This window comes from Cyanidioschyzon merolae, chromosome 14 (genome assembly GCF_000091205.1).
Source record: "Cyanidioschyzon merolae strain 10D DNA, chromosome 14, complete genome".
NCBI classification, from domain to species: domain Eukaryota; phylum Rhodophyta; class Bangiophyceae; order Cyanidiales; family Cyanidiaceae; genus Cyanidioschyzon; species Cyanidioschyzon merolae.
The window spans coordinates 383,813-410,581 of record NC_010140.1 but is presented as its reverse complement, the minus strand read 5'-3'; the positions used below and the strand labels follow the sequence as shown (position 1 = coordinate 410,581).

Sequence of the window (26,769 nt, the reverse complement as noted above, 5' to 3'; positions counted from 1 at the left end):
TGGATCGTGTCGCTCCTGTGGAGCAGCCCGGATACGCAGGCAACCTTGGGCGCAAGAGACCGGCATTCTGGTGCAGCTCACGTTCCACGCTCAGTGCATTGCCGACACCACTGGCCTAGCGGCTGGAGGTGCTTCTCGAGTGGACGCCAAACGCCTTGGCAATACCGCCAGCAACACGATAACCCGAGTGGATCGCTCCGTTCGCAGTCGGGGTATCGCACCAGTCGCCACAGACGTAGAGTCGACCAGCGTCCAAACAGCCGTCCTCGTTGGGCATCACAAAACGCTCCCCGTTGAGACGCTGTCGCGGCTGAGCGCCGCGCACACGATATCCTCGAAGGAAGCTCCAGTCATCGAGAAGGTGTCGTTGACTAGGATACCATTTGTAGAGCTGGGTACGCACGAGCGCTTCCAGCTCACCGCCTGGAAGCAGGTCATTGTCTTTTGGATCGAGTTGCTGGTGAAGCGCTGTCTCCACGACTGTGCAGCTCACTAGGTACTTGTTCGATGGAGCATACGAACGAGCAACCGCCGACGGGAAGCACAAGTTGTTGACGAGCGGGCGACGTGGCATCCCCGAAGGACTCGGGGCGTCTGCCGCGAGCACCAGGGATCTCGGTCGGGTTATGAGCGCTTCTGGTGGCTCAGCGCCCTCTCCTCCAAAGTAGAGGCACGTTGAGACGCGCTGCAGCGTCTCATGGACACCGTCGGCACCGGCAGCGAGCCAGCCACACAGCAACTTCCGTATATCTGCCTGCGCTTTCGGCGAGAAACGGTTCGCGACGCTCGCCTGCTCCAAGAGTTTCTTTGTCGAGGCAACGTCGGCTGCCAGAACAAGCACAGCTCTGTCCGCCAGCGTCGACAAGTCGGTCACTCGCTGGCCATAGTGAATCGTCAGGCCGTGCTCGTCTCGCAGCCGCTGGGCGAGGAAACGCGGCAGTGCCCCGATACCGTGACCATTATCGGGTAGCGATGCATACCCGACCGCAAGCATGTGGTAAACGTAGCGAAAGAGACGAGACGAGATGTTGTACAGTTCATCCAAGAAGATGCCTCGATAGAACGGGGAGAAGAACGATTGCCGCAAGCCAGGTGTCAGTGCGGCGAGCGCCTCCTCTGCCGTCTCCTCCCGGTTGCCGTTCATGTTGACTTGCTCCAGAATGCTGTTCGGGTTCGAAGTGTATCGCAACTGCGTCTGAAGACGCATCCAACCGACTCGTGCCTTGTCTTGGATGGTTCCCAGAGGCGCTAGCAGCGTTGTCCAGACATCCCCGAGGTCGCTGCGCAACGGGTCTCCCACATAGGCCCAGGTACCGTTCGGAAGACGTACCGTAGCACCGGGCAGAAAGCGCCGCAGTTTCAGTTCGTCGGGATATGCTGCTCCCGTCACCCGAAAGAGCCGTTTCTGCTCGGGGTATGCCTCGAGCACCACCTGGAAACCGCGGTCGAGAAGGTAGCCCTCAGGGAGGCGGTCCGTGCGAACCCTCCCGCCAACAGTGTCCGATGCTTCGAAGATGGACACGCTGGCTGGATCCCAACCGTACTCCTCGATGAGTGCAATGGCGGTGGTGAGTCCGGCAAGGCCGGCCCCGACGATGCGCACCTGCGGCAGCTCGACTTGTGCCTGGAGCACCTGCCGACGAAGACGTTGCCTCCACGCTGGTGATGAGAAACGCTGTAGACGCCCTCGTCGCTCCGGTTGCCGTTTGCGTACAAGGCACCTCGGGTGCTTTCTCGATGCCGAGAAACTGCTGCCCAACACCTGAACGCTAGCACCGGCATCGGCACCGGCGTGCAGAACAAACAAGGTCGTCGGGTTCATATGAGAATCACAGTGAACTCGGAAGGCATCACCAGTACGCACGCTGAGAGGTCGCTCCTGGAAACCTTCGTTGATCTCGCTCCCTAAAACGAGGCTGTAAAGTAGAAGCGATCGCCTCTCGAGGCAGCCGCAGCACCTATCGCTCAAAGCCAAGACTTGTGCCATTGCCTGGCTACTGTGAATGACAGGACGCTGTTGCAGTTTGGTGCTGAGGCCTGCACACCGCACCGTCCCAGCAGGAGCAACAGAAGCACTAGTCGTGGACGTCGTAGCAAAGGAGCGCAAGAAGGTTTCGTGGTGGTGGTGGTGGTGGTGGTGTAACTCCTGTACGCACGCGCTGAGGTACTGGGTCGCAAACGTTACGACCCGGTAGCGTTCTTTTCTCAGGGGGCCAGCTGCTTAGACACAACGATCCCGGACCTTGGAGTGTTCGGGTACGGAGTCACCTGATCGACCAAAGTGCCCGGTAGCGTTCTTTTCTCAGGGGAGCAGCTGCTTAGACACACCGATCCCGGACCTTGGAGTGTTCGGGTACGGAGTCACCTGATCGACCGAAGTGCCCGGTAGCGTTCTTTTCTCAGGGGAGCAGCTGCTCAGACACACCGATCCCGGACCTTGGAGTATTCGGGTACGGAGTCGCCTGATCGTTTACCGCGGAAGCACAGCTTGACTGAACAACGTCCCACGAAAGGGTTTTGGAGTCGCTTGGGGCAAGTCACTCGTCTCTGATTACCGGTGGCGTTTACGTGTTAAGACGAGCTGCACTGCACACTTGGAGCTTGGACTGCGAAAAGCAGGCCAGCTCGCGAAACTAGCGAGCACAGCGTTCCCCGAGGGTGTTCGCCCAGAAAAGCCGACCGTTGCAGCGTTAGCGTGTTTGCTGGGGTACGAAAGTGGATGCAGCAAGCTGCGAACGAGCAAGCCGCCCACGCTGACGGCCTCGAGCCTGCCACACAGACAACAGCGTTTGGTGCACTCCAGCCTGAGTCTCAACCTCAACCGCAACCTCAACGACCTCTGAGCGTTGTTGCTACAGAGTCTGTGTTGATTGATCACGGGCCGCGGTACACTCGCGGTCTCCGGGATGCACTGGAGTTGCTGGGAGCTCGTCGGCTCTCGTTGCCGACCCAAGCTGGGTTCACTGCACCACCCGGGCGTCGACTCGATGCAGGCGAGCAAATGATCTCTCCGTCGCGGATGCACTGGACAGACGCTACCGAGTCTGCGACGGGCTCACGTGCGCTATGGAGTGGTGTGCCGCAGGGCCCGGCACTCGCGGGGGTGCACGTCGGCAACAATACCAGGCCGCTCGTTCGCGAGGGTGCTCCACGTTTGGGGCTAGTCTTCGACCCCGAGGACCCGTGCATCCAGCGCGACATGCTGCGCATGATTCGCCAGTATCTCGAGGACCATGGCTACGTGTTGTCCAGTATGGTGGTCAACGACGAGGCGAACCTAATGGAACGCGAGGCACGTAGCCAGCAGTGGCAGGCACGTCGAATCCGCAGTGCAATTCTCACTGGTGACTGGTCCGAGGTAGAGCGGCTCTGTCAGAAGACCCCGCTGAAGAATCTGAAAGTGTTTCTCTACGCCCTCTATAGACAGCAGTTCCTGGAGCTCATTGAGCGCCATGAGACAGAGAAAGCTTATGCGGTGCTCATGAAACGTCTCAAGCCGCTGGAGGGACACGCGCCACGAGGCCCCGCCGAGTTTCGAGACCTCTGCTACCTGCTGACCTGCAAGTCTGTCCATGAGGCGCACGCGGCGTCCATCCCGCTCTCTCTGGACTGGGGTGGCTCCCAAGCGGGCCGTGAGCTTCTGGCGGAGCAGCTGACGCGCCTACTCGACATGGAGCAAGAGGCAGAATGCGTTTTCGGCGATCCCCAGGGCACGTCGCCACAACGCAGAGAGGTGCCGCCCCATCGACTCGAGCAACTGGTGCAGCAGGCCTATGCCTATCAAATAGAGTTCGCTCGATATCACCCGCTCGTCCTGCCCCGGATTCGGACGCTCCTGGAAGACTACCACTGTTTCGCGATTCCGAATGCGGAGCGCCCGCCACGACTCTGCGGCCACGAGGCGAACATCAAGTGTGTCACTTTTGTCGGCAAGGAGGGTCTCATGCTGGCGACGGGTTCCAGCGATCGCCGTGTAGGCCTCTGGGATACCGACTCCGGGGCGCTGCTCGGTATGCTGAGCGGGCATTCGTCGCGGGTCTGGGATGTGAGTGCTTCGCCCTCGGGCCGCGTCCTTGCGTCGGGCTCGGCGGACGGGCGCATTGGCCTCTGGGTAAGCGAAGCGCATGCGCCGGGCTTTCGACTCGGAGCGATGCTCGCACACCATCCGGCCGTGGGGCACGGCTCGGTAGCGACAAGCGCAGCGATGCAAGGCAGCAGCATCAGCAGTATCGGCAGTATCGGCAACAGCACCAGTGTTCGCCCTGGAGGCGGGCTCTCAGGAGCTGGACCCGGCCATGCGCTGACCAAGCTTCCAACCACTGGTGGCGATGTGTATACGGTCTGCGTGCATCCGGCGGAAACGCACGTGCTCAGTGGCGGCTACGATAAGACGTTGCGACTGCACGACATCCGCACGGGTCAGATTGTGCGCAGTTTCGTTGGTCACCAGGCTGCGGTTACGCGAGCAGTGTTCAACCCGCATGGCAACCTGATTGTGAGCGGGAGCAAGGACTCCACCATCAAGTTCTGGGATATCATCAGCGGCGTATGCGTTCGGACGTTCAGCTTCCATTTTGGCGAGGTGACCAGCGTTGAGCTCAACTCGACGGGGACGCTGCTCTTGAGTTCGAGCAAAGACAACTCGAATCGGTTGTGGGATTTGCGGGCATCACGGCCGATCCGACGCTTCAAGGGCCACCAGAACACGAGCAAGAATTTCATCCGGGCCTGTTTTGGCCCGAACGAGCTACTTGTGGTTGGTGGCAGCGAGGACGGCCAAATTTGTATCTGGGACGTTGAGAGCGCTACGCTCATCCAGCGCCTTACGGCGTGTCGACGGGGGCCTGTCTTCAGTGCAGTCTGGTCCCAGCAGCAGAGTCTGCTGGCCAGTTGCGGTAATGACGGGGACGCGCGCCTCTGGTGGTACGATCCGAGTCGACCGCTGAGCGTACCCGACGGAGCTGCTGCGTGACTGGGCACTCCTGACGACTCGCTTGCTTGCCGTGTACATGAACAGCTCATTGGTACGAGGACGCAGGACTGCTCCAGCCGATTTGCACTGTGCGCCGGTGCCTTCCAGCGAATCGCAAATACTGCCATCGTGCGATACGCAGACGCGCAGAGATATACCGCAACCGCGCCCCAGGTGCGCGGCATCTTATAGACAGAGAGCGCTCACCCGAACAGGGCACCATCGAATACCGCGTTTACGCTATTCCTGATAGACACAATGTCATGATGCACTTAAGCGGCGACGCTCGCCAGACAAGCTAGAACTGGAGGCCTCGCCGCACGCTCTGGGAACGAAGGTTCTTGCGTCGCAGCGTCATCGGAGTCGGCACTCGCGGACGACTCTTACGCGCCGTCGTTGTCGTTGCTGGTGTGCGCGCTGTAGATGCCGCCTTGGCTGGTGTCAACGCCCCAGCAGGCGTCTTCAAAGCACCAGCGAGCCGTGCCTCCTCTGCGGACGCTGCTGCGAACTTGCCGTGGCAGCGGGCAAGCACCGGCAACACCGCCACGATGTAAACGGACGTAAGCAGGAACCCGGCAACGATACACCCTACATGGAGGGCGAGGTGAAAGTCGCCTTGGCGCGCAGCACGCATGACAACTTCGAGCGCACGCATGATCTGTTGACTGGATGCGTGCGCGGATTGCTGCAGAAGCCGGAGGAAGAAATTACGCCCCAGCTGAAACTGTAACTGCCTTTGCGTCAAAAGTGTAGTCCATTCGAGCACCCTTTCAGCGAACGCGAAGGGTTCCCAGACGATTCGCTGCAAGAAAAAGGCCTGGGCGCCAGCCAAACGAGCGAGAAGCAGCAGGTTCATTGCTAACGGGAACCACGTGTCGTAGATGATGACAAGTTCGACAGCTGCGTTCTCTTGCTCATAGTTATGATGCACGAGTGCGTCATAGATGTGACCACCCGCACAGGCCATGTACAGCATTGAGAGTAGGCATACGATGGTGCTAACCTGGGCCCAGTGGTGGTCGGCACGGCCCCGGGCAGCGACGAGCGCGACGCAGAGGACGTTGAGCACCACGGACACCGCTAGATGCGAGAACGACATGAATTCGACGACGCTTTCATTTTGGCCGTTTTGCTCGAAGCAATCCTCGGTGACGTGATCCCAGAACGCACGGAAGGTTACCACCCCGAAACCGAGGAGTAAAGCGACGATCACTGCCTCCAGCGGAGACGCGAGCACTTCCAGATGGATCAGGATAGCTGCCACAAGTCCTATGAAGGCACAGACACTGACGAGAAACCTTGACGGCCGGAAGACGCCAACCCAGTACAACATGTCTCTTCTCGGAGGTCCTTATTTCCGGAGAAAGTATCCGTACACGATGAACAGTAGCGGTTGCGTTGCGAACACCCGTTGGAGCCGCGGCGTTGTGGCGTTTCAAATTCGACGGGCAGCGCGGCACGTTCCCGGGGACGGCGCATCCGCAACGCCTGTCACGCGGTATACTGAGGAAAATTGGGGTATCTTGGAGAACGTCGCAATTTTCATGCGATATACTAAAGTAAGGAGGGGTATGTAGGAGAACATAGCAATTGTCACACAATGTGCTTCGAAACCTAGCGGTACATTCGAGAACGTTGCATTTGTCGTGCGATACACCGACGTAAGGAAAGGTGTATAGGAGAACGTCCCATTTGTCGCAAGGTACACCTGGGAACAGAGGGCTACATAAAAGAACGTCGCTCTGATCACGCAGTGCGCTGGGAGAGGAGGGAACGTACTACTTCGGCGCGGAGACAATGGTGTTCTCGAATAGCGTCCGATCGATGCATCGAGTTAGCGTCCGCTGGATGCGCGGTTGGTGCAGGGCACTCGAAAAGAGGCGACACCTCGTGTCTGGATGCTTCTGAGTTGCACTACTCCCGGATCAATCCTTTCGTCGTGCATTGAGGATAGATTGATACAGAGACGCTCCGGATGCCGCGTCTGCTTCAGACGCTCCCTGCTATGCTGGATGCGTCGCTGCCGTGGTCGCCGGCCAAAGACAGAACAGCTGCGAAGCGCCGTTGTGTGGGTCAGCTCGAAGACGCCTAGACGCGAGCGCCGGCGTACCATCCGAGTCCTGAGTGATCCTGGCGATTGCTCCCGTAATATGCTCGTTTCTGCAATCGAAATCCGAATAGGCTTTGTTCGGGTTTACCACACAGGAAAGTTCACCGCTGCGACAAGACGTTGAAGCTCGTGGTACTGCACAGAGCCTCCTCCAGCGACAGGTGTTCCACGGCGTGCCGCACCACCACGTGATCCTCATGAGCGGGCTGAGACGGCACGGTTCGAGGTGTATGCACGCGCGTCAGCCGGAGCTGGACGAGGTGCGGATGCTCCACGCCCCAACGGATGGCCTGCTCGAGCCGGCGCCGATATCGTGCCTCCCGAGCGTCCGCGGCGACAAGGTTCATGCCTTGTGGGATACGTTTGGGGTCGCGCTCCAGACGAACACCACAAGCTCGCCGCCAACCCTGACGCAGTTCGCAAGTCTGAACGTCTTTCCAGTTTTCCGAATGCTTCCATGCATCCTCCAATGCCTCTAGTCATGACCATAAGAGGAGCAATTTACGATTGTTTTCATAGCGGCTTGCTGAATCCGGGCAACTGACACGCTCGATGCCGGCCAAGGTGCTCCACACGCCACGTCCTAGATTGTCGCTCAGTTCCTCGACGCTACTGTGGCTTCCGCGCTTGCTCTGGTATCGCTACAAAAGTGCAAATTGCTGCCAGTCGAAATACCTCGGCCACAGAGGTGGCGCAGCACGGCTGCTAGTCCGCGCAAAGGCCCCAGCGACCGCACCATTCCTTTGCCAGCGAAGTGTTCAGACACTGCCGGCTCTGCATGCGGCTCTGGAGACCGCGCAGGATCTGAATCGTGCGCAGTACGAAGAATAAATCACCGGGAAGATGCCGCACAGGCGTCTGCTTCAGCGGGCAGTTCGGATCGAACGGCGAAATGCTCCGGCCCGCAGGCAGCGGCCGCGTATCAAACATAGAATACGCTAGAATGGCAACGTCATTCGGGTCGTAGAATTCGGGCTCCCGCTCCAGTGCGATACCCAGATCGAAAAAAGCGGCTGCAACGTGGTGCCCTCTGTACATCGCCCGCATGAGCGCGCGCAGCTGACGCAGTCGCTCTGGAGTCAGCTGCTTGCACTGGCCAAAATCCAAGAGGCCTAGCTGGATTGTCGGCTCAACGAGGCCGAGATAAGCCAGTGTACCCTTAAAAAAAGATCGATTTCCGCTCCAATTCCTCTGGAGGACGAGCATATTTCCCGGATGGGGATCCGCCTGGAAGAAACCCTTCCCGAGAAGCATCTTGCCATACACGAGCGCAATCGAATCCATCAGGTTCCGTTCCAGCATTCGCTCCAGTCGGGCGGGTATTCGGACACGTCGGCGTCGTAGTTCCTCCTCCAGCTGCGGGATCGGCACTCCATCCAAGTACTCCATGATGATGAGGCGCTTCGTCGCATGATAAATCCGCGGCACCTGGATGCGGGCTCGCAGTTTGCGGCTTCCAAGCACAAGTGAGCGGATGCGCTCCGTGTTCGCTGCCTCGCGAATGAAATCGAACTCTTGGCGGATCTGACTTTGCAGTTCCAAAACTGGAGACTCCAAGTCGAACTTTAGTTCGTAGCGCTGCAGGAACCGCGCCAGAATGAGCAGCGATGCGAGGTCGTTCAGCATCATGTTTTCAGCGTCCGGGTATTGGACTTTGACGGCGACCCAGGTGTCGCGATGACGCTTCCCGAGCGCCGCGCTGGCAATGCTCTTTCGCAGCTTTGCACGGTGCACTTGCGATATCGATGCCGCACCAAGCGGATCCGACTCGAAGCACTCGAATATGTCGTCCAAGTGCTGAATACCGAGCTCGCTCGCAACGACTCGCTGCGCAGCAGCTGCGGTGATCGGCTCCACATCGTCGTGTAGCTTGGATAATCGCCGAATAAACGGTTCGGGCAAAAAGTCGGCTCGTGTTGCCAGGAACTGTCCAGCTTTGATCAGGAAACCACGCATTTCGCTGCACATGTTGTACATTGCTTTCGATGCTCGTTCGTGTTGTGAGGACCAGGCCGCGTCACGATTCAGCGCTCCCAAGCGCCCGAGAGCACCAATGAAAAACTGAGACCACTTGTAAGAACAGTATATGGAACCGGCACGCCACCAGAACTCAGTTGACCGGCGCCAGAGTCTAAAACGTACGTCCCAAGGCATTCGCGACTCCGGGGGCTTGCCCGTAAAGCGCGTCAGCGGACGCGTCTGCTGCCTCACCTCAAACATGAATTTGAGCTCTCGCTGCCCGTGCACTTCAGGAACGTCGATAGAGCGCTCGTCTCGCGAAAGATGTGTCGCGAGCACCAGCGAGATGTTCGCAGCCGAGAAGCTCGCGACCCCCTTGTCGTTAGACGTTCGCGGAAAGAGCCCTCCTCCAAACACACGACGCCCAGAGCACGACCAACGCTGTTACTGTCGCTCTACCATATCCCGAGTAAAAAAGAGGTCGCGTTGGCCACTCTGGTTCACTGCACTGGTTTACCAACACTGTGCTCGCTGTCGCGCTCTCAAGTCACGAAGCGTTTGCGAATACTTCCCAGAAAGCGTTGTTGGTATTGCTGTCGTTGTACACGTACGGCACGCGGGCTACCAGCGATCACGAAGCCGCAGCGTGCGCCGCGTCGCCTGTGACGTGAAACGCCTTCCGGCTCTGTGGAGTACGAAGAAGCAGTTCGTGGATGCTTCACGATACATGCATTTCGTAAGCGTCTATGCCTGCACCCGCGTCAGATGAAATTAGGGCACGGAAATCTTCGTCCTGTCCCTGATTTTCCAGGTATTTCCGAACCCTTCTTAGATACACAGCCTTGATGTTCCATACGCAGTGATAAGCGCTTGCGGAGATATACGGAGGTTCAGGATTCCCGGTTGTCGATACTGGGACAAGCTCTTAAACAGGGCAGGGCATCGAAGCGAGCCTTGTGTACCTGCCAAGGATACGTATCGAGCGACGAAGCAAGCCTTCTGGGGCCATGAAGTTGCCCTCTGGGGAATATATCAGTTGGACATGTGGGAATCTATGGCCAAAGCCAAGCATCAGCGCTGCGAAGAGCGCACCGAGACTCTATACAGACAAAATGAAAATTGCAATCGAACCTAGATCGCAATGTTCACCTGCGCATGTAGCGCGTGAACAACACGCGCAAGCACAGGACTCGAGATTTCGAGACTGCTGTCTACATCCTTCGACTTTTGGCCTCGGAACTGGATACAGAGAAGAGACCTGCGTATTTGAGGCTCCGAATAAGATAGAGGAAAAGCTGCAGTCACAAATATTGCCCATAAAAGCCAGTGTCGATGAGCATGCGAAGAAACGCAACATTCAGAGTGCACGTCCGAGTTTGTCCGTTGCATCTGTTTCCACTCGATTCTGGTACAGGTACAGCACCGGCGGACGGGCGGGCTGGCGCGGCACGGGTACGCGTGCATACCAACGAAGCTCCTGTACTTCATTGTACGTAAATGTATAGGGTGTGTCAGAAGGCACTGATGCACCTTCGTGCGCACGAAGCTTACTGTACCGTTTGGTTCATAAATATACACGATCTACCACCGCGCATCGTCGTGCGTGCGTGCATGCGCTGCGCTCGACATTGCGCTTCTCGGATCTTGGCGAGAGCAGCAGCAGCAGCAGCAGCAGCGGCGCGGTGATCGCTGCCCTCGGCGCACGCGCACGCTCGAAGCGTCGCCTTGAAAAGTCACACAGGGCACTTGGCTTTGTTGGAACACACACAAGTCGCAGTGGACCGTGCTGCAACTTGTGTAGGAGCGAACTGCGCGTTTAGATCGTCTATTACTTCTCTGATAGCTTTGTAATCGAAATGGCGTTCATACTACCGAGCACGTGCAGTGCGTTTTCTGTGTTGGGGTCGAAGCGTGTGACGTCGCCGCAGTGCGCAACACGGCGTGCTCGAGTCTGTGCGCTGGCCGGGTTGCGTCTCCAGACCGGAGAAGATACTTTCGACTTTTTCCTCGGCAAGTCCGAGCGCACTACGGAGAGCCTGCTGCCCATGGATGGTTCTGATCTTCCCGAAGGAGGCGGCAATAAGACGTGGCTGAACCTCCAGCGGGTGCGGGCGGCCAGCGCGCGGTTCCGAGTGCACGAGCGGGACACGGGGTCCCCGGAGTACCAAATTGCGGCGCTTACAGAACGTGTTAACATTATCACGGAGCACCTGAAAGAGCACCCGAAAGACTTGTCTTCGACGCGAGGGCTTCAGTTGCTGAACTCACGGCGGCGGCGTTTGCTCCGGTATCTGCAGTCTCAGGATCTGGAGCGTTTCGACCGGCTGGTCAAGGCTCTGAACATTCGCGTTCGCCGTGGCGATACGGCGCTATCGCGCCGACGTGACTTGGCCGGCGGTCGCTAAAGGTTCGCACGGCAGCTGCACGGCGTTCCGTTGGTGCGGTTTTGGGTTCAAGTCTGCTGTTGACGTTTGGCGAAGCTCGTGTGGTCGTCCGAAGAGCGTGCACGAGAGACATGGATTCTTTACAACGATTGGTATCATGCGTGTGATGCTTTGGTGTTGAGGAACGTGGTCATGGAGCGGACATCCCGCCGCCTGTGCTCACGAGCCTGCGGATCGTGTCGCCTTCGTTGCGCCTGCTGGATGCTCCACAAACGAACTTTCGTCGATGGGAGCAAGTCCTTTGCGTCCGGTGAATGGGCAAGGATGCACGGCTGCTGTACCTTGCTGGAGCAGTTACGGGCAAGCGCATTGGTGATGTGTGTCGTCGGGCGACGAGCGTCTAGCCGCAGACTCACAATTGTTCGATCGTAGAATGCCATGGTTGACTACCGCAATGGCCCCGAGTTCCGATGTTCGCAGTTCACTGGCTACAGGCGGTACCACTAGACTGGGCTCAGACGCCCTCTGCAGGCACATGATCCATTTCGAGCGCACTCGCTGACATCGTGATGAGCGGGAACCCGGTCGCCAGCGCTCGACTTGGGCCCCCTGTTCGCGCACCTGGGTTCCGTGATCACTGGCTGCGGGAAACTGCCTCGAAATAGCACGTCGAAACGCGGGACAGAGAACGGCAAGGGCGCGCGTCCGCACAAGGTCGATCAACCTCACTGCGTTGCTCAATGGCACTGAGAAGCGAAAACGAGTAAAGAATGCTAAGCACCATGATTCCAGATACCATGTAACCCGGTTCGAAACGAGCCGATACACGACGACGCTGAGCCAGCATCGAGCAAGCGGCCGCAACTTTGTGTCCCTGCGCTGCACCTAGACGCTCACCGCTGCGGGCACGTCTCGCTCAGCGTACGTGCAAGCACCATCGCCGATAAAGGTTGCGTCGTAGCCAGCGGTCTACGCACTGGGGTCCAGATGCTGCTGCTGCTGCTGCTGCTGCTGTTGCTGGTGCTAGAACCTCGCTTGCCGATACACCGACAGGATCAGGCGACTGCGGGCCTATCGCTGACGTGCAGCGCTCGGCAAGCGCAACCCTCATGCCGATTTTGTTTATGGTACAGGATCGATACGTGGAGCTGGGTTCTTCGTATACTTGGGTGCCGACGGCACTCGCGGCAGAGGCCTCTGCGCCCCATGCAGACGCCAGGACGTCGAACAGTTGTCTGACCAGTCTCCGCGTTGAGGACCAGAGGTTTCTCGTGCTGGTGCCCGCACAGGTTTGAAAAAAAGCCGTATCCTCTTCCTACGACGTCCGCAGCGACGCTTCAGAGGCCGCAGATAGCGTTCTCGAGGTAGGGAAGGCACCAGGAGAACCTCGTGAACGAAACATCATGCCGAAAGCCGCGTATGACGTGTGTTCCTAGTGGAACCTGGAGCGTGTCATACGCGAGAGCATTGCTTCCCGAATTGCCGATACCAAGTGCAACTCCATTCGTCTCGGGTGAGAATCGGGGAATCTGGTGCACCAACACCGGCTCATTGAGAGCATTGCTTCCCGAATTGCCGATACCAAGTGCAACTCCATGCGTCTCGGGTGAGAATCGGGGAATCTGGTGCACCAACACCGGCTCATTGAGAGCATTGCTTCCCGAATTGCCGATACCAAGTGCAACTCCATTCGTCTCGGGTGAGAATCGGGGAATCTGGTGCACCAACACCGGCTCATTGAGAGCATTGCTTCCCGAATTGCCGATACCAAGTGCAACTCCATGCGTCTCGGGTGAGAATCGGGGAATCTGGTGCACCAACACCGGCTCATTGAGAGCATTGCTTCCCGAATTGCCGATACCAAGTGCAACTCCATTCGTCTCGGGTGAGAATCGGGGAATCTGGTGCACCAACACCGGCTCATTGAGAGCATTGCTTCCCGAATTGCCGATACCAAGTGCAACTCCATGCGTCTCGGGTGAGAATCGGGGAATCTGGTGCACCAACACCGGCTCATTGAGAGCATTGCTTCCCGAATTGCCGATACCAAGTGCAACTCCATGCGTCTCGGGTGAGAATCGGGGAATCTGGTGCACCAACACCGGCTCATTGAGAGCATTGCTTCCCGAATTGCCGATACCAAGTGCAACTCCATGCGTCTCGGGTGAGAATCGGGGAATCTGGTGCACCAACACCGGCTCATTGAGAGCATTGCTTCCCGAATTGCCGATACCAAGTGCAACTCCATGCGTCTCGGGTGAGAATCGGGGAATCTGGTGCATCAACAACGGCTCAACGATGCCCTGATTTTTTTCATTGACAAAACGTTTACCTAGGCAAGCGTTCTCCGATTATGCGCATTTTTCTTTTCTTACTTTTTTTGTGTGTGTGTGTGTTTTTCAGTGCTCCGTGAGGTATATCGCTGCCCTGATGCTGCCGCGATGCGTCGAGAATCCTGCGCGAGCGCTGCACTGCGGCAGGCGGGCCCCAAACGCCACCAGCTCCGTCGACAGGTGACGTAGCGGGAGGGGCGACACCTGAAAAGCGCTCACGCTGCCACACAGCGTCTCTGGTAGTGGTGCTGGTGCTGGTGCTGGTGCTGGTGGTAACCTACCCGCACAGGTTCCATGCGGAGGCTTCACTGCAGTGCTTGTGAGCGAAAAAGCGCGTTTGTGGCAGGCTTTCCCAGCAGCAGCGCTCGCTCACAGCGCTGTTTCGTTGTGCCTTTGGTGTCGCGAGGTTGCCGCTCAAGCTTGCGGAAACGACTAGGGACACAGCGCGCACTGCTCGTCGGTGTGAACTCGGAACCAGCGATAACGAAAGCGCAGCGCCAGCGACTTGAGCGCATCGCGTCGTGGTCTGCTGTACCAGATGCGACATGCAACTTTGAAGCGCTCACGGAGTCCCTACGCACAGTGTACGCGGATACCAGTTCACTGCCGCCGTGCCTGCCCCAGACCGTGGAGTTCTCTATCCTGCAGGCGCAGTATGCGACGCTGCACGTCTTGCGCAAGGTCCCCGACTGGGGGGTCTGGTCCATAGAGCTGCCCATGGGGCGCACCAAAGACAAGTGGTACCATGCCGTCCCGGCAAACGAACTGCGTCGCTACTCTCGTGATCTCTTTCATGACTATGTGGAAGTGTTCACGCAGCAACGCGGAGCGCGGGTGTGTGTTTGTGTGGCGCCTCTGGACGCCACAGCTCGGCAGCTTGGGGGTGGAGCGCTCATGCCCCTGCGGCGGTGGCGAGGGACACAAGCTCGTCACGGTGTTGCAGCGGACTCGCCCGGCACACGTGATGCCGACTCGCTTCGGGGCTCAGCGCCCAAGTTGCTAACCTATTACGAAGACATAGATCCCAATGAGGAAATAGCACGTTGCCTCATGCGCGCTGTGTTCGACTCGGCCCGCAACGTGCTGGAGGCGAGCCATACCGCCGACGATGCATCCTTTCTGGATGTGATTGGTATTGCCGACGCGGCTGCAGACCCGGAACGCAACCTCCTTGGACTTACTGCGTTGGATACGCATCCAGAGGCAGCGGTGGCGGCCGGGAGTACCAGCCCCTGGATGCTGGTGCCTCGTGATCGACGTTGCCGACTACGGACGCTATTTGCTGTGCGAAACGCGCTCTTAGCCGATGCAGGATGCACCCATGTCGCGCAGGCATTCGACGGAGATTACGGCGACGACTTGCTTGCAGCACTGCCGGATGTGGTTGTCATTACAAATGCGGTTGCGTCGAGGCATCTGGGGTCCGTGCTGCGCATTGTGGATGCTTGTCGAGCGGTCGGCGTACCTGTCGTGCTGTTTAATTGCTTTCTTGACCTTGCACGTCTTACGGACGTGAGACGTACGCGGCTCGCTACCCACGAAGAGGCTGCTCTCGAGGCTAGCGCCCACGTCCAGCTGGCACGACAGCAACTGGGCGAGCCGAAGCTGCCGCTTCCCGACGTCTTGCGGCGAATCCGAGACGGATCCGTTCTCGGGGCCGAAGCATGTTACGTTTGTCGGTGTCTGCCGCATGTGGGCGCGCTTTGGCGCATGCGTGGCGCTCACGAGGTCGGTCTGGGTGCGTTTCACGGCTCAACAGCGCTTGGCGAAACGCGTCCGGCTGCGTCGCTGTCGGGATCGCTTGACGCGGACCCGTGGCACCTCTTCGCCGAGGTCGACTGGCTGGAGTACGAGTACGCTACGAGCGTGTCGTACACGCTGCGCCCAACGCTGATGGCTTCGGAGCTGGAAGACATCCTCCTTCACGACTGCGGGTATAGTCGTCGTCAGCCGGAGCGCTTGTTATGGAGTCCGACGAATTCCGACTCGGAGCCGCTCTGGTCGCGACGAGGATCTGTCCACCACGCCGGCTACTGGCCGAGTATGGTACCCGCCATGGACTTTGACCAGTGGGCACCTCCACTGGACGCCGGCATCGACACATGGATGTGGCGGTAGCTCGATGTGAAGCAGCGACGCATTTTGTTCCCTCGCGGGCAAGGTGGCATCTGAGCGCTGGTTTCCAAATGCCGGCTGCGACGCGCGGAGACGACAAACGAGCCACATCGACATAGGCAATGCTTCAGAGCATTGCTTCATACAGTGCCATACAGTGACTGCTGCGAATCTACGTGACCTTAGTGCCGGTAAACATGGTCTTCATCCATGCATCTGTTTCGAAACGTGCTGATTCCTCACATGAGGTTGCGTGAACGTTGCGAACGTGAGCGGTGAACCCGTACTCTGATCGTGACTCGGAAAAGCGCATGTGGAAGCTCCCCACGGTGGACGTCCGCTGCCTTCGGCTATTGCCAGCGAGTGGCTCCCGTCTGAACATAGACAAGTGTGGGGAGACACTGATGGCGTGCAGCGCCGACCGCAGCGCTGAACGGGTCTCGTTCAGGCACTGGAATGTCCGAGCCAAGCGACATGTATTCCGTCGAGAGGGGCGGGTGCTGGCTGCGGAGCACCGCCTCCTCGTCTGGTGTACGCAGCAAAGTACACTGGCAGGGCGACGGTATTCGGGCATTGAAATGCAGCCAGCTTGCGATACGCGTTAGTACGGATCCTAACCAGACGCACAACCACTTCGTGGAAGAGAGCGCGGGTGCTTTGTTCGGCGACGAGGCAGCATCGGACGCATCAGGTGCCCTGATCCTCAGCTGGAGAGTGACTGTACGATCGAGCTTCCTCAGCACGCCTGTAGACGTTTCCGAATATGACAGGATCGGTGGCTCGTTTGTTTTGCGTCAATGGGAGCTCGCAGTCAAGCGAACCTGTAGAGCCCGCCTCTGCCGGATGAGAGCGTGATCGCTCTGCAGGCAGCGTCGACTGGCTTCTCGCTGATACGACCCCGCACACTGGTATAGGGTGCAGCGGCGGAGATGGGGTACTCGGCCTGCAAGTGCCAAAGCGCAGCGTCCTGTCGCGTATCATGTGCAGGGAATCAAGGGCGAGGGCCGCGGGCTCTCCATAGACCCGTGCATGCTTCATCCGTTCTGCAGGAGCGCTCGTGTCTGGAATAGGGGCTTGATCCCGTCGGAAACGAGGCTAGGGCGGACCCGCTGGCCAACGTGTCCAAGTGGAGAGGAACTAGCCATAGGACAGCTGCTGCCACGGACAAGGAAGAAAACGAATCACGAAATAGCAGTGATTTGACTGGGTAATTCCTGTCGACGGGATGGGATGTAAGAATTAGCAGCTTTCCGTGCATTCGGAAGTTTACCTTTGAGACATGAGGTCCGGTCCCCTGACCCCGACGCTTCTACCAAGCTGGTGTGTGACGCTCGCTCCAGTGCCGGGTGCTGTGGCGAAGCCCGAGCACCTCGTCCGCGACAGACTCGCTTCCGCGACGAGATGTGAGAGGTCAGCATCCGGGCGTTGCCCTGGTCGCTGTGGTCACGTAGCACATCGCTTCGCGTAGTCGCAAGCAGCGGGTATGTCTACGCAGCTTGCAGGATTCCGGAATGATGATGCGTCCCGACTCTGTGACCAATGAATCGTGCCTCGAGCCGATGCCTTCCGTGGTATGGCGAAGCCGTTTTGTTCAACGTGCTCCATTCGCACTGGCGCTACAAGCATTGCTGCGGACGTTCAGGTCAGGCTCGACGCACTGTGGAACGTTCGAAATCGACTAGTATCTCGATGAGGATGCATGGATCATGAAAATTGGAGGTAGGGTGAGGAATGATAGACGCTTGCCCGAATACCTGTATCGGACATATAATGTAGCATTTATGGAACGGTAGTAATGTCTATACACGTCAGCAAAACGAACATCGTTTCACGACCATGGAGGGTAAATATGTACCTATTCACAGGCGTCTGCCAATCTTTTTTGACCGGCCGCCTGCTATCGGTCTCAGTTTCTCGTTGAACACTTATAGCCTGAGAGGCTGCCCCACAAAGTTGGCTGGTGTCAGCTCCCTGGGTCTAGACTTCAGCGCTACACAGCGTCTGATATTCATGGCGGTGTTCCGTTCTCGGTTCTCGAACTAGATGCGTTTATTGCATCCGGTTGAACTCATCAGTACGATGATTTTTCGAACGCGCACTCATTGTGCCATAATAGTCTCGTCATTGTCCCGTCAGGCAAACACCTTGTCTCGCCTATCACCGCTCTTCTTCTTCTTCTTCGACACGTGCTCTTCTACAATCGATGGGCAGCGAGACGAGGACTCTTTTTCTCGTTTTTTTTTTCTGGAATCCGGCGGCACCAGGCCCTCAAGGATGCCCGTCTTCCATGTCCATACCTTTCTATTGGTCTTTTTATATCACCAAGTGATCGCACTTTGAACGCTTCTGCTTTTGACCGCGAAAAAGTACCCAATGGCATGCCATTGGAAATGCTGCACCACAGAGAGGTACCCGCATAGCGCAACGCCTTCCGTGCGCCATCCGTTCAGCAGCGGCGCAACTTGGATCAAAGTGATATAAATTGTTCATTTAAGATCAAAGGTGCCAGCACACCACCGACAGCTATCCGTGCGCTGTCCGTTCAGCAGCAGCCCAACTTGGATCAAAGTGATCTAAACTTGTTCATTTCAGCTCAATGGTGCCAGCACGCCACCGACAGCCATATCTGCCCGATCGTAGATATTTCTGCTGCGCGGCAAAATTTTGGATGGAACAGACGCTCTCTCTAAGCGACTACACGGCAGTTGAACCGTGTACACGTCCATTCGCATACTGGGTTGTGTCGTTGGACCCTATGGACTCGTCCCAGACCGGGCGTTTGAACAGCTCGGCCTCCGGGCCTGGGGGAGCGTACGCTTTTCACGTCAGAGACGCTTTTCTCGGCGTTGGCGTTGTGAGCAGCGTGCGTGACGCCTGCGAGACCTCGACCATTCCCGCAGTGCCGGAACAGAGTCTCGTGCACTGCGCGAGCACTTCGGAAACAGCTAGCTTGAATGAATGGACATCAGATGGATACACTAAGCTGTGGGGGGGTTGCGAGAACTCGAGAATCAACGAATATGGAACTTTATGTGTGACGGCACCACAGCCGCACAGCGCGCCAGCAGACGATCGCTTGCCAACAACGCCCATATCGTCTGACTCGGAGGGCGGCGAGCGGGGCGTTGCGCTCACCAGCGGTCCGACTTCCGTCGTCCGTCGCTATACGCACACGGACTCGGCACCCATGAAAGGCGGTAGCGATCCATTGGCTGCGATGGCCGATTGGCTGCCGAAGCTCTTCCGCACCTCATTCTACAGCATCTGCGGCGTGCATAAGAGCGCGGGACACGATTCTCGGAAAGTTAACCAACGCTGGATTGAGCGCACCGTGTTTTGTCTGCACTGCTGCGAAGCGGTCTGCCGGCTCTGCGTCGACCGACAGCGCCAGTTGGAATTCGGTGATGCACCACACGCCTCGCATCCACACATTGGCATTTGTAGATACATGTATCACGACGTGGTGCTCGCCAAGGACATCTGCAAAGAGATGGACGTGAGTCAGGTCCAGAGCTATTTGAACAATGGGCAGCGAGTCATGTATCTAGTTCGTGGATCGGGCTCGGACACTGGCGCCGCCCACGTTCCAACTTCGTGGCAGGGGGCATCGAGCAGCGCTAGTCGCTGTCGAACGTGCTGGCGCCCTCTTCAAAAGGATTACGCGTTTTGCTCCATTTTTTGTCTGGTGACCCAGCCAGATGATTCGCGCAAACGCTTCGACCTGAATCCGTCATTTCGCCGCGAGACGCTCAGCGAGTTTTGTGCACGGGCAAAGCGCGAGGGTCGCCTGCGCCACGTGAAGCCTGGCAATGTCCAGCACCAAGTGATGTATGAGCGCGCGTTTCAGGATGCACCTGGTATGCGGGATAGCGGCACAACATCTCAGTCAACGGAGCATCATTCGGCGAGAGGTCGGCGTATGCGTCCACCGCGTTCAGTGGCAACGGGACGCGCGATCAAGTCTCTCGCCAAACGCGTCGCCAATGGCCGGGGATCGAAACGCGTCCAAGACAGGACTAGTGGCACGCCCGGTGGTACAGTGTGGATAGGCAGCAGTTCGAGGGGTTGCGGGCGGGATGCAGGTGACGGGCACGAGCTTTCGGTATCCTGCTGTACCAAGTCAGGTTCCACGAGCGCCGAGCGCAACTGGCTCCCGCAATACTCTCCAGGCAGCGTGTTCGGTGTGTTTCATTGGCCTTGGCGGAGTGCAAGTGGCAGCGACACCTGGACTGGCGGCTGTGGCGCGAACCCGGCACACGCAGCAGACGACCGGCGTACTGGTGGCGACGCTTCGCTCCTCGCTATGGATGGATGCGATCCTAACTTGAATTTCGAGACTCGCTTGTTGCGTCTCTCGGGCGTCCGCAAGAGTCGTCGGAAAGCCTGGCCGGTTCCTGCAGTGTCTGTTTGCAACGTTCTGAACGCATAATCGTAGAGTAACAGTTTCATCGGGTCTAGTTCGGATTTTTATCCGTGTAAACTTTATGTTGTTGGGTTCGATTCGACCAGGGCTCGGCGCTAGCTGTGGAGCACCTACTGCTTGGGGCGCCCTGGCAGCGCGCGAGCCACGACATTGACTTGGTGCTGATCAGCGACTGGTGCCGCCAGGCTGCCGCTCCGCTGCGGCGACAGCGCATCAGTGGAGGCATTCGAGCGGTGACACCCGCATGGCGCTACGACAACAATTTGTCGCCTTCGTGTGGCAATGCCTGGGCGCGTGAGCGAGCGCTCACAGTAGGTTCGCATCCAGACAATCCGATGGACGCATCATGACTCGAGAAGCAATGCGGATTGAAGCGTAGTGGAACTCGTCCACTCCGGTGCGTACAGACGGCAAGTTGACGGGGTAAGCGATCCCTGTCTCGCGATGGCAAGTCCATGTTTAGTTTCAATGACATTTCTCCGTCCCAGGATCGATAGCGATGCGATGAATCAGGTGTGCACGCTAGCCACGGGGTGTTCTAGTCGATGAGCCGAAGCCCTCTGACAAGCGGCAAAGTCGTTCGTTCGCCATGCAGCGTCTGGAGTATCGCTAGAGGCGCTGTTGCGGGCGTTCACAACAGACTCGGCGTACGGTGGAGCATACGAAATGACCGGATTGTCGCCGACACCAAGAATGGATCATGGAAAAAAAGAGGTCCGGTAAAGCATGATACACGCTTTCCCGGATTATCGCCGACACCAAGAATGGATCATGGAAAAAAAGAGGTCCGGTAAAGCATGATACACGCTTTCCTGGATTATCGCCGACACCAAGAATGGATCATGGAAAAAAAGAGGTCCGGTAAAGCATGATACACGCTTTCCCGGATTATCGCCGACACCAAGAATGGATCATGGAAAAAAAGAGGTCCGGTAAAGCATGATACACGCTTTCCTGGATTATCGCCGACACCAAGAATGGATCATGGAAAAAAAGAGGTCCGGTAAAGCATGATACACGCTTTCCTGGATTATCGCCGACACCAAGAATGGATCATGGAAAAAAAGAGGTCCGGTAAAGCATGATACACGCTTTCCTGGATCATAGCGGTACCATATCGCGTGCACGATCGAGGATTCCTGGTCAGTCTGCTCGATGTGTCTATCGAAAGAACAAACCGCTTGGATTCTGTGGTATCACGCGATGGACTGCTGCGCTACACTTCCGAGAGCGGCCTTGACAATCCGGTTGCAGCGAGCCGGCAACAGGTCCAGTGTCGTAGCGCTACCAGTGTCGTCGTTTTCGCGCTCCACTCGAATAGCGTGCCCAAGTCCCGAGATGAGCATGCTTACGCGGTACTGACGGGCAGCTTTTTCCGCTACTCATGCTTTCTTTGTTCGCGTTCACACAGGCGCGCGCTTCGCTACACCGTCCAAGGCCAGCAGCGACCCATACATATCGGGCCGACGATCTCGAAACACGCCCCAGGCGAGTCGCGCTTCCCGATACGCGTCCAGGTCCATAACGGGGCTGAAGAGCACCACCGGGTCAGCGTCTCGCGATGCCTCTGCCACGATAGCACCCGTATTGTCGGTGATGAACGAGGAGCCGTAGAAACGAATCTGCATTGAGCCGTCCTGGGCAAGCTCTATTCCGGTACGGTTCGCAGCCATAAGCGGCATCAGGTTCGCAGCAGCATGACCCTGCTGGGTGCGACGCCAGTGCTCCCGCGAGTCCAACGTCGGATCCTGGGGCTCGCTCCCAATAGCGGTCGGGTAAAGTAGCACTTCTGCACCGTTCAGCGCAAGGCATCGTGCGAGCTCGGGGAACCACTGATCCCAGCAGATACCGACGCCAATGCGAATGCCCCGACTTGTCTGGTACACCGTGGGCGGGGTATCGCCAGGCGAAAAGTAAAACTTTTCGTGGTAGCCCGGCGAGTGCGGGATGTGAAGTTTTCTGTAAACAGGCTGAACGAAGAGGTCAGCAGCGCCCGGGTCCAGCACCGCCAGCGAGTTGAAAAACGTCCAGCCCCCGGCCTGCTCGAAGAACGACACTGCCAACACGACCTCAGTCTGTCGACAGAGACTCGCCATCTCGCGCCAGAACCAGTGTTCAGGCTCGGTAAACGGCGACGGCACTGCCAGACTGTAGTGACGCGGTTCCCCGCCGTCTACAGGAAAGTACTGCGCGGCAAAGAGTTCCGGCAGAAGGGCTATCCGTTGCACACCAGCTGGTGCGGCACCAGCCTCGGTCAACGAGCTTTGCAACGTTTGCACTGCCCGAGCCACGTTCTTCGCAGGCTCGTTTGGCACCATGGACATCTGCAGAGCAATCAGCTGTACTTGACGATTTTTCATGGTAGTAGCAGTCGTTCCCAGGGACGACATGAACTCGTTTGAAAGACGCGTACCTAGGATGGCAACAGCGCGCTGCAACGCTAACGCTTCTGCATGGAATCGGGCAACGCTGATGGTGCGAACGTGCTGCGACTATCGGGAACTGTGGACGTTATGCACCAGGACTGGGGGAATCTGCGTAGATCCATGGATACGACGGGGTAAAAAAGGAACTCGACAATCTGATGCATCTGTATCGGGGGTATCTCACGATTCGTATGGTGCTATAGATTGAAAACCAGCAAACTACATCGTTGTCTCTGCGGTGTGTTCGTTGACGCTGGTGCTGGGGTGTGTTGCGCTGGCTCCTTTGTTCACGCTTTGAGGGGAAGCTGCAGTTTATGGCATCAACAACGAGTGGACCGCGTGAATTCCGTGAGAAGCACGGAGTCGTTGAGGCTCCGATGAGTGTGCTCGCTTCGAGGGGCTTTCAGCGTGCGCGCTGTTACGCGTCCTCCAGGGGCGCTGTGCTCCCGTAGAGACTTTTTCTGCGTTAGGATGGAAGTCCAGCGCGCAGTACCCGAAGTATTGCTTGTGTGCGGTGCAGACAAGGTCGTTGCCCCGGGGGAAGCGCAGCCAAACAGGGGCATTTACTTGCAGCATGTCCAGTAACAGGTATAGCGAGCTTGTCGCGCAGAAGACTCGGGTACAGTGCCGAGCGCTCAGTGCCTGGTATCTGTCGCAGCTGCCACTCGGCTGGCGGAACAAATGGAGAACGTCGCAGAGAGGTGCCTCATGGTGTCTTTTGTGGTCGCACTGGGAAGCGCTGCAGCGCTGCATGACGCCGAGGTGAAGCGCGTTGTATCGAGCTGCGGTTCTAGTTGCGTTGCACGCCCTGAAACTTGATCGTCCTCACAGGCACCGAGAACGTTTCTCTGGCGGACCGCTAAAGAGAAACACCCGGCCAGGCCGTACGTTGCATTTCTATTGTGGATAGGTCAGGATACATGCATGACACCGAGCGTCCACGCAAACCGGTTGCAGCGCGAATGCCGCCGCCCCCGGGTGCACGTCCAAACAAAAGCGTTCCTCCGCAAAGATGCTACTGGAAACGCGCTTGCTCTACCACACTTGTTGGGAAACGCGTGAGAAGCGTTTCTCCACAGAGACGCCAGGGTAAGCATAGTGGCAGCCTCGGCTCGCTGCACAGGTCGTCCTCTCGGATACTGGTAACTGCTTCCGGCACCCGCGCGGCTTTCAAGTTCAGTGCTGTAGAAGCCGTCTTGTTGGAGCATGATTGTTCTCGCTGCTCGCGTGATATGAGCGGCCCACGACCGTTCTTGTACCTACTGCTGCTTCGGAAGCCCTTGCAGATACCTCTTGCACGAGCGACTACTCTTCGTAGTGCCGTATATCCGAGCAATGGCTCTCGAGACAACGTGCTGCAGCGACAAGAGCAGCATCACGCTCCATCGCAGAGTCCACCAATATCCATAGCGATCGCAAGCGTCGTAGAGCGCTCTGCAGACGCAGACATCAGCACCTGCTCGTAGCGTCCTGCACTTGATGCATCCCGGTAGCACGTTAGCTAGCAATCTGCCACATACATATACACACCCACACACCCAGACAAGCGCTATCTAGGCCTTGAGAGACTCGACCGCTTCGCCACACACTCGATGAGTCCACGAGGAATCCACGATGCGACCGAGGTGCTCGGCAGTAAGGCCCTCGGCAAAGCGCCCAGTGAACTTGCCAGTAATATTCTATTCGTGTACACTGAGCGCATCGAGGGTAGACCGACAATACAGCACCCAGTAAAATTACCAGTAATGTTCTAGTCGTGTACACTGAGCGCATCGAGAGTAGCCCGACAATACAGCACCCAGTAAAATTGCCAGTGATGTTTTCGTCGTGTACACACTGAGCGCATCGAGAGTAGGTTGAGCGCATTCTGCTGCATCGCCGCGAGGTCCCTGACTCACTCTCAGCATTCCTGGCGCTTACAAGGTAGTCTGTGCATGCCAGTCGGGTGCATTTCAAATACAGTCCCGCCTCAAAGACGCGACGGCAGGCACCAATTGCTAGTGTATCAGCGGCAGACGAGTTCGAGTGCCTCGCTCTCGCGCCGTTCACAGGGAACTTCCCAATAGCCAAAGCGCTGCGTGAGCACCTCTCGGTCGACAGTATCGGCAGACAACGTCAACGGCTGCGTCGAGGTCCTCTTACCAACTTTTCGACACACGCTCAGCCCTTCGCAGGAGCAGCGGTAGGACAAGCGCGCACCCCGAGGGCGCAGCGCACACGACACACCTCCGTTGTGCGAAACAAGACTCCGTACTCGTCGCGCGTCCGGGTAGAGGCTCAGCATACGCACTCGCTGCGTGCCGCAAAAGCAATGCGTCCGATTCTCGCAAACACCGAGGGCATGGTTCAGCTCCAGTTGCGCTGGTACCAAGCGCTGCGAAAAACGCCCTAACACGGACCAGTTCAAGCGTCCACTGAAGAGGCGTCGGCACGCTCGGGCTCCTGTCAGCCGCGCTGAACCTGACTTTGACGACAAGAGCACAAGGAGCAAGATCAGCGAGCACAAACCTATTCGAAACCAATCTTTGCCTGATCGAGCCAGGCGAACTATCCACATGTTCCCAGACTTGTGAGCACAGCAGCGGCTGGGGAAACGGCTCGAGCAGTGCGGCTCGGAACGCGCGCCCGCTGCGGCGTTGCCTTTCAAGCGCTGACCTGCAACCGCCGCCTTGTTGGACGTTTCAACCAGCGTTATGACTCGTGAGGCGCAAATCGTCCGACCAGAACGTTTAGGGCGTGTTGTCTGAGGCGCCTACCGTCCGTGGCAGTTAAGCAGGTAGACGCTGTGCGTCGTTGGCTCGCTGTGCTTGGGCCAGTCCGGGTGGCAGCACCACCGGAGACGCGGGTCTACGCTTTTTACCAGCAGCCTCACGACGCGACGAGTACGCAGTCTGCTGGGTACTCGGATAGCTTGCAGAGCCGCCTGGAAACGTCCGCATATTTTTGTAAAAGCTGCAATCTACCTCAGTCCGGATCCGGCTCGAGCGCGGTATGCGACGATGCAGCGCTGGTGCTGGTGCTACTGCTGGTGGTAGACTCGGCAGCGGAGCGCATCGGCTCCGCACCGTTCTTGTCGGTTGGGAGCAGTCCCAGTTGCACTCGCTGCTGTTCAAGCTCAGCCTCGATCGCTAGGCATCGATCAATGAGTTTCTTTCGACGCCCGATGAGCGCACTGATCTGTTTTGCCTGCGCAGGCCGCCGTAACTGGTGCGCGAGCAGCAGCGCTTGTCGCGAAACCCCAGGCACAGCGTCCAGGCCCAGAAGCATCGTTGTCAGCTGCTCGTCAGCCCAGTCTGCGCGTTTTCGATACGCCTCTACAGCCAGGTAGCGCGTGCGGCACGCCTCAGCGAGAGACTCCGGGGCGAACGCCTCTCTAACGAGGGGCAGTGCTGGTTTCAGTGCATCTGCAACACGTCTCCAGACGCTCATGTCGGACGCCTCGGTCGCTCGTTCCTGGGTGACAAGCCGGTCGAGGTGTGCACTATGCTGCTGGTTCCACTGGAACACGAGCGGTTGGCCTGTCGACGTCTCTGACGTTCGCTCCAGGTGCGCTGCAGCAGGCACCTGCTCGACGAGTGCCCGTAACGCGTGAACGTCGCGTTCCAAGGCCTCGCTCACACTGTCAAACCGCTTCAACTGCGATTCCGCTTCCTCCAGTAACTGAGCGACCTCCTCGACAGAGGGCACTGTCATGTCCCAGGTCACAGGGGCGCTCGACGGGGACCTCATGCGCAACTGTGCTACCAGGAACGCTACAAGCTCGACGAGCACGTCATACGCAGCAACAAAAAGCAGGAACAAAAGTGACAACAAACGCTGCTGCAACAAAAAGCAACAAGAGCAATAACCAAAGTAGCAGTAGGAGCAACAAAAGTGGCAACAAATGCTGCTACAGCGAGCGCAACAAGCACAAAAAGAGAACAAGTCGTAGCGCCGAACACAGGGCGCAGTGCAGCGGCAGCGGCGTCCCGGCGGCGTCCACGGGCAGACGCTGTGGGGTGCTGCAGTTTTGGGCAGCGCTTCAGCGCGTTAGGGACCTTGTTCTTT

At 57.9% G+C, this 26,769-nt stretch overlaps 9 protein-coding genes and 1 non-coding gene across 10 annotated transcripts, besides 1 other annotated feature; 5 read left to right on the top strand and 5 right to left on the bottom strand.

Annotated features, from left to right (window-relative positions):
- Positions 1–115: 115 nt before the first annotated feature.
- On the bottom strand, positions 116–1,987 carry CYME_CMN162C (similar to oxidoreductase; the record flags this gene model as incomplete). The annotated part of the gene is made up of 1 exon (XM_005537242.1): positions 116–1,987. One exon carries the CDS (start codon positions 1,985–1,987, stop codon positions 116–118), a length of 1,872 nt encoding a protein of 623 aa, XP_005537299.1.
- Positions 1,988–2,719: 732 nt separating this feature from the next.
- Positions 2,720–4,972, top strand: CYME_CMN161C (similar to vegetatible incompatibility protein HET-E-1; the record flags this gene model as incomplete). The annotated part of the gene is made up of 1 exon (XM_005537241.1): positions 2,720–4,972. One exon carries the CDS (start codon positions 2,720–2,722, stop codon positions 4,970–4,972), a length of 2,253 nt encoding a protein of 750 aa, XP_005537298.1.
- A 298-nt stretch (positions 4,973–5,270) lies between these two features.
- CYME_CMN160C (hypothetical protein) lies at positions 5,271–6,305 on the bottom strand (the record flags this gene model as incomplete). Its single annotated transcript, XM_005537240.1, has 1 exon — positions 5,271–6,305. The coding sequence occupies one exon, from the start codon at positions 6,303–6,305 to the stop codon at positions 5,271–5,273; it is 1,035 nt and encodes a 344-aa protein (XP_005537297.1).
- Positions 6,306–7,787: 1,482 nt separating this feature from the next.
- Positions 7,788–9,302, bottom strand: CYME_CMN159C (unknown kinase with aarF domain; the record flags this gene model as incomplete). Its single annotated transcript, XM_005537239.1, has 1 exon — positions 7,788–9,302. One exon carries the CDS (start codon positions 9,300–9,302, stop codon positions 7,788–7,790), a length of 1,515 nt encoding a protein of 504 aa, XP_005537296.1.
- A 1,595-nt stretch (positions 9,303–10,897) lies between these two features.
- Positions 10,898–11,446, top strand: CYME_CMN158C (chloroplast ribosomal protein S15 precursor; the record flags this gene model as incomplete). The annotated part of the gene is made up of 1 exon (XM_005537238.1): positions 10,898–11,446. One exon carries the CDS (start codon positions 10,898–10,900, stop codon positions 11,444–11,446), a length of 549 nt encoding a protein of 182 aa, XP_005537295.1.
- A 2,606-nt stretch (positions 11,447–14,052) lies between these two features.
- On the top strand, positions 14,053–15,876 carry CYME_CMN157C (hypothetical protein; the record flags this gene model as incomplete). Its single annotated transcript, XM_005537237.1, has 1 exon — positions 14,053–15,876. The coding sequence occupies one exon, from the start codon at positions 14,053–14,055 to the stop codon at positions 15,874–15,876; it is 1,824 nt and encodes a 607-aa protein (XP_005537294.1).
- A 2,752-nt stretch (positions 15,877–18,628) lies between these two features.
- Positions 18,629–20,302, top strand: CYME_CMN156C (hypothetical protein, conserved; the record flags this gene model as incomplete). The annotated part of the gene is made up of 1 exon (XM_005537236.1): positions 18,629–20,302. One exon carries the CDS (start codon positions 18,629–18,631, stop codon positions 20,300–20,302), a length of 1,674 nt encoding a protein of 557 aa, XP_005537293.1.
- Positions 20,303–21,699: 1,397 nt separating this feature from the next.
- CYME_CMN155C (probable beta-alanine synthase, closer) lies at positions 21,700–22,686 on the bottom strand (the record flags this gene model as incomplete). The annotated part of the gene is made up of 1 exon (XM_005537235.1): positions 21,700–22,686. One exon carries the CDS (start codon positions 22,684–22,686, stop codon positions 21,700–21,702), a length of 987 nt encoding a protein of 328 aa, XP_005537292.1.
- A 100-nt stretch (positions 22,687–22,786) lies between these two features.
- CYME_CMN154T lies at positions 22,787–24,469 on the top strand. Its single transcript, XR_002461478.1, has one exon. It is a non-coding gene; the product is annotated as a hypothetical transcript (transcript).
- Positions 24,470–25,686: 1,217 nt separating this feature from the next.
- CYME_CMN153C (hypothetical protein) lies at positions 25,687–26,451 on the bottom strand (the record flags this gene model as incomplete). The annotated part of the gene is made up of 1 exon (XM_005537234.1): positions 25,687–26,451. One exon carries the CDS (start codon positions 26,449–26,451, stop codon positions 25,687–25,689), a length of 765 nt encoding a protein of 254 aa, XP_005537291.1.
- Positions 26,452–26,759: 308 nt separating this feature from the next.
- Positions 26,760–26,769: part of a sequence feature (possible transcribed region) that runs on past the window's edge.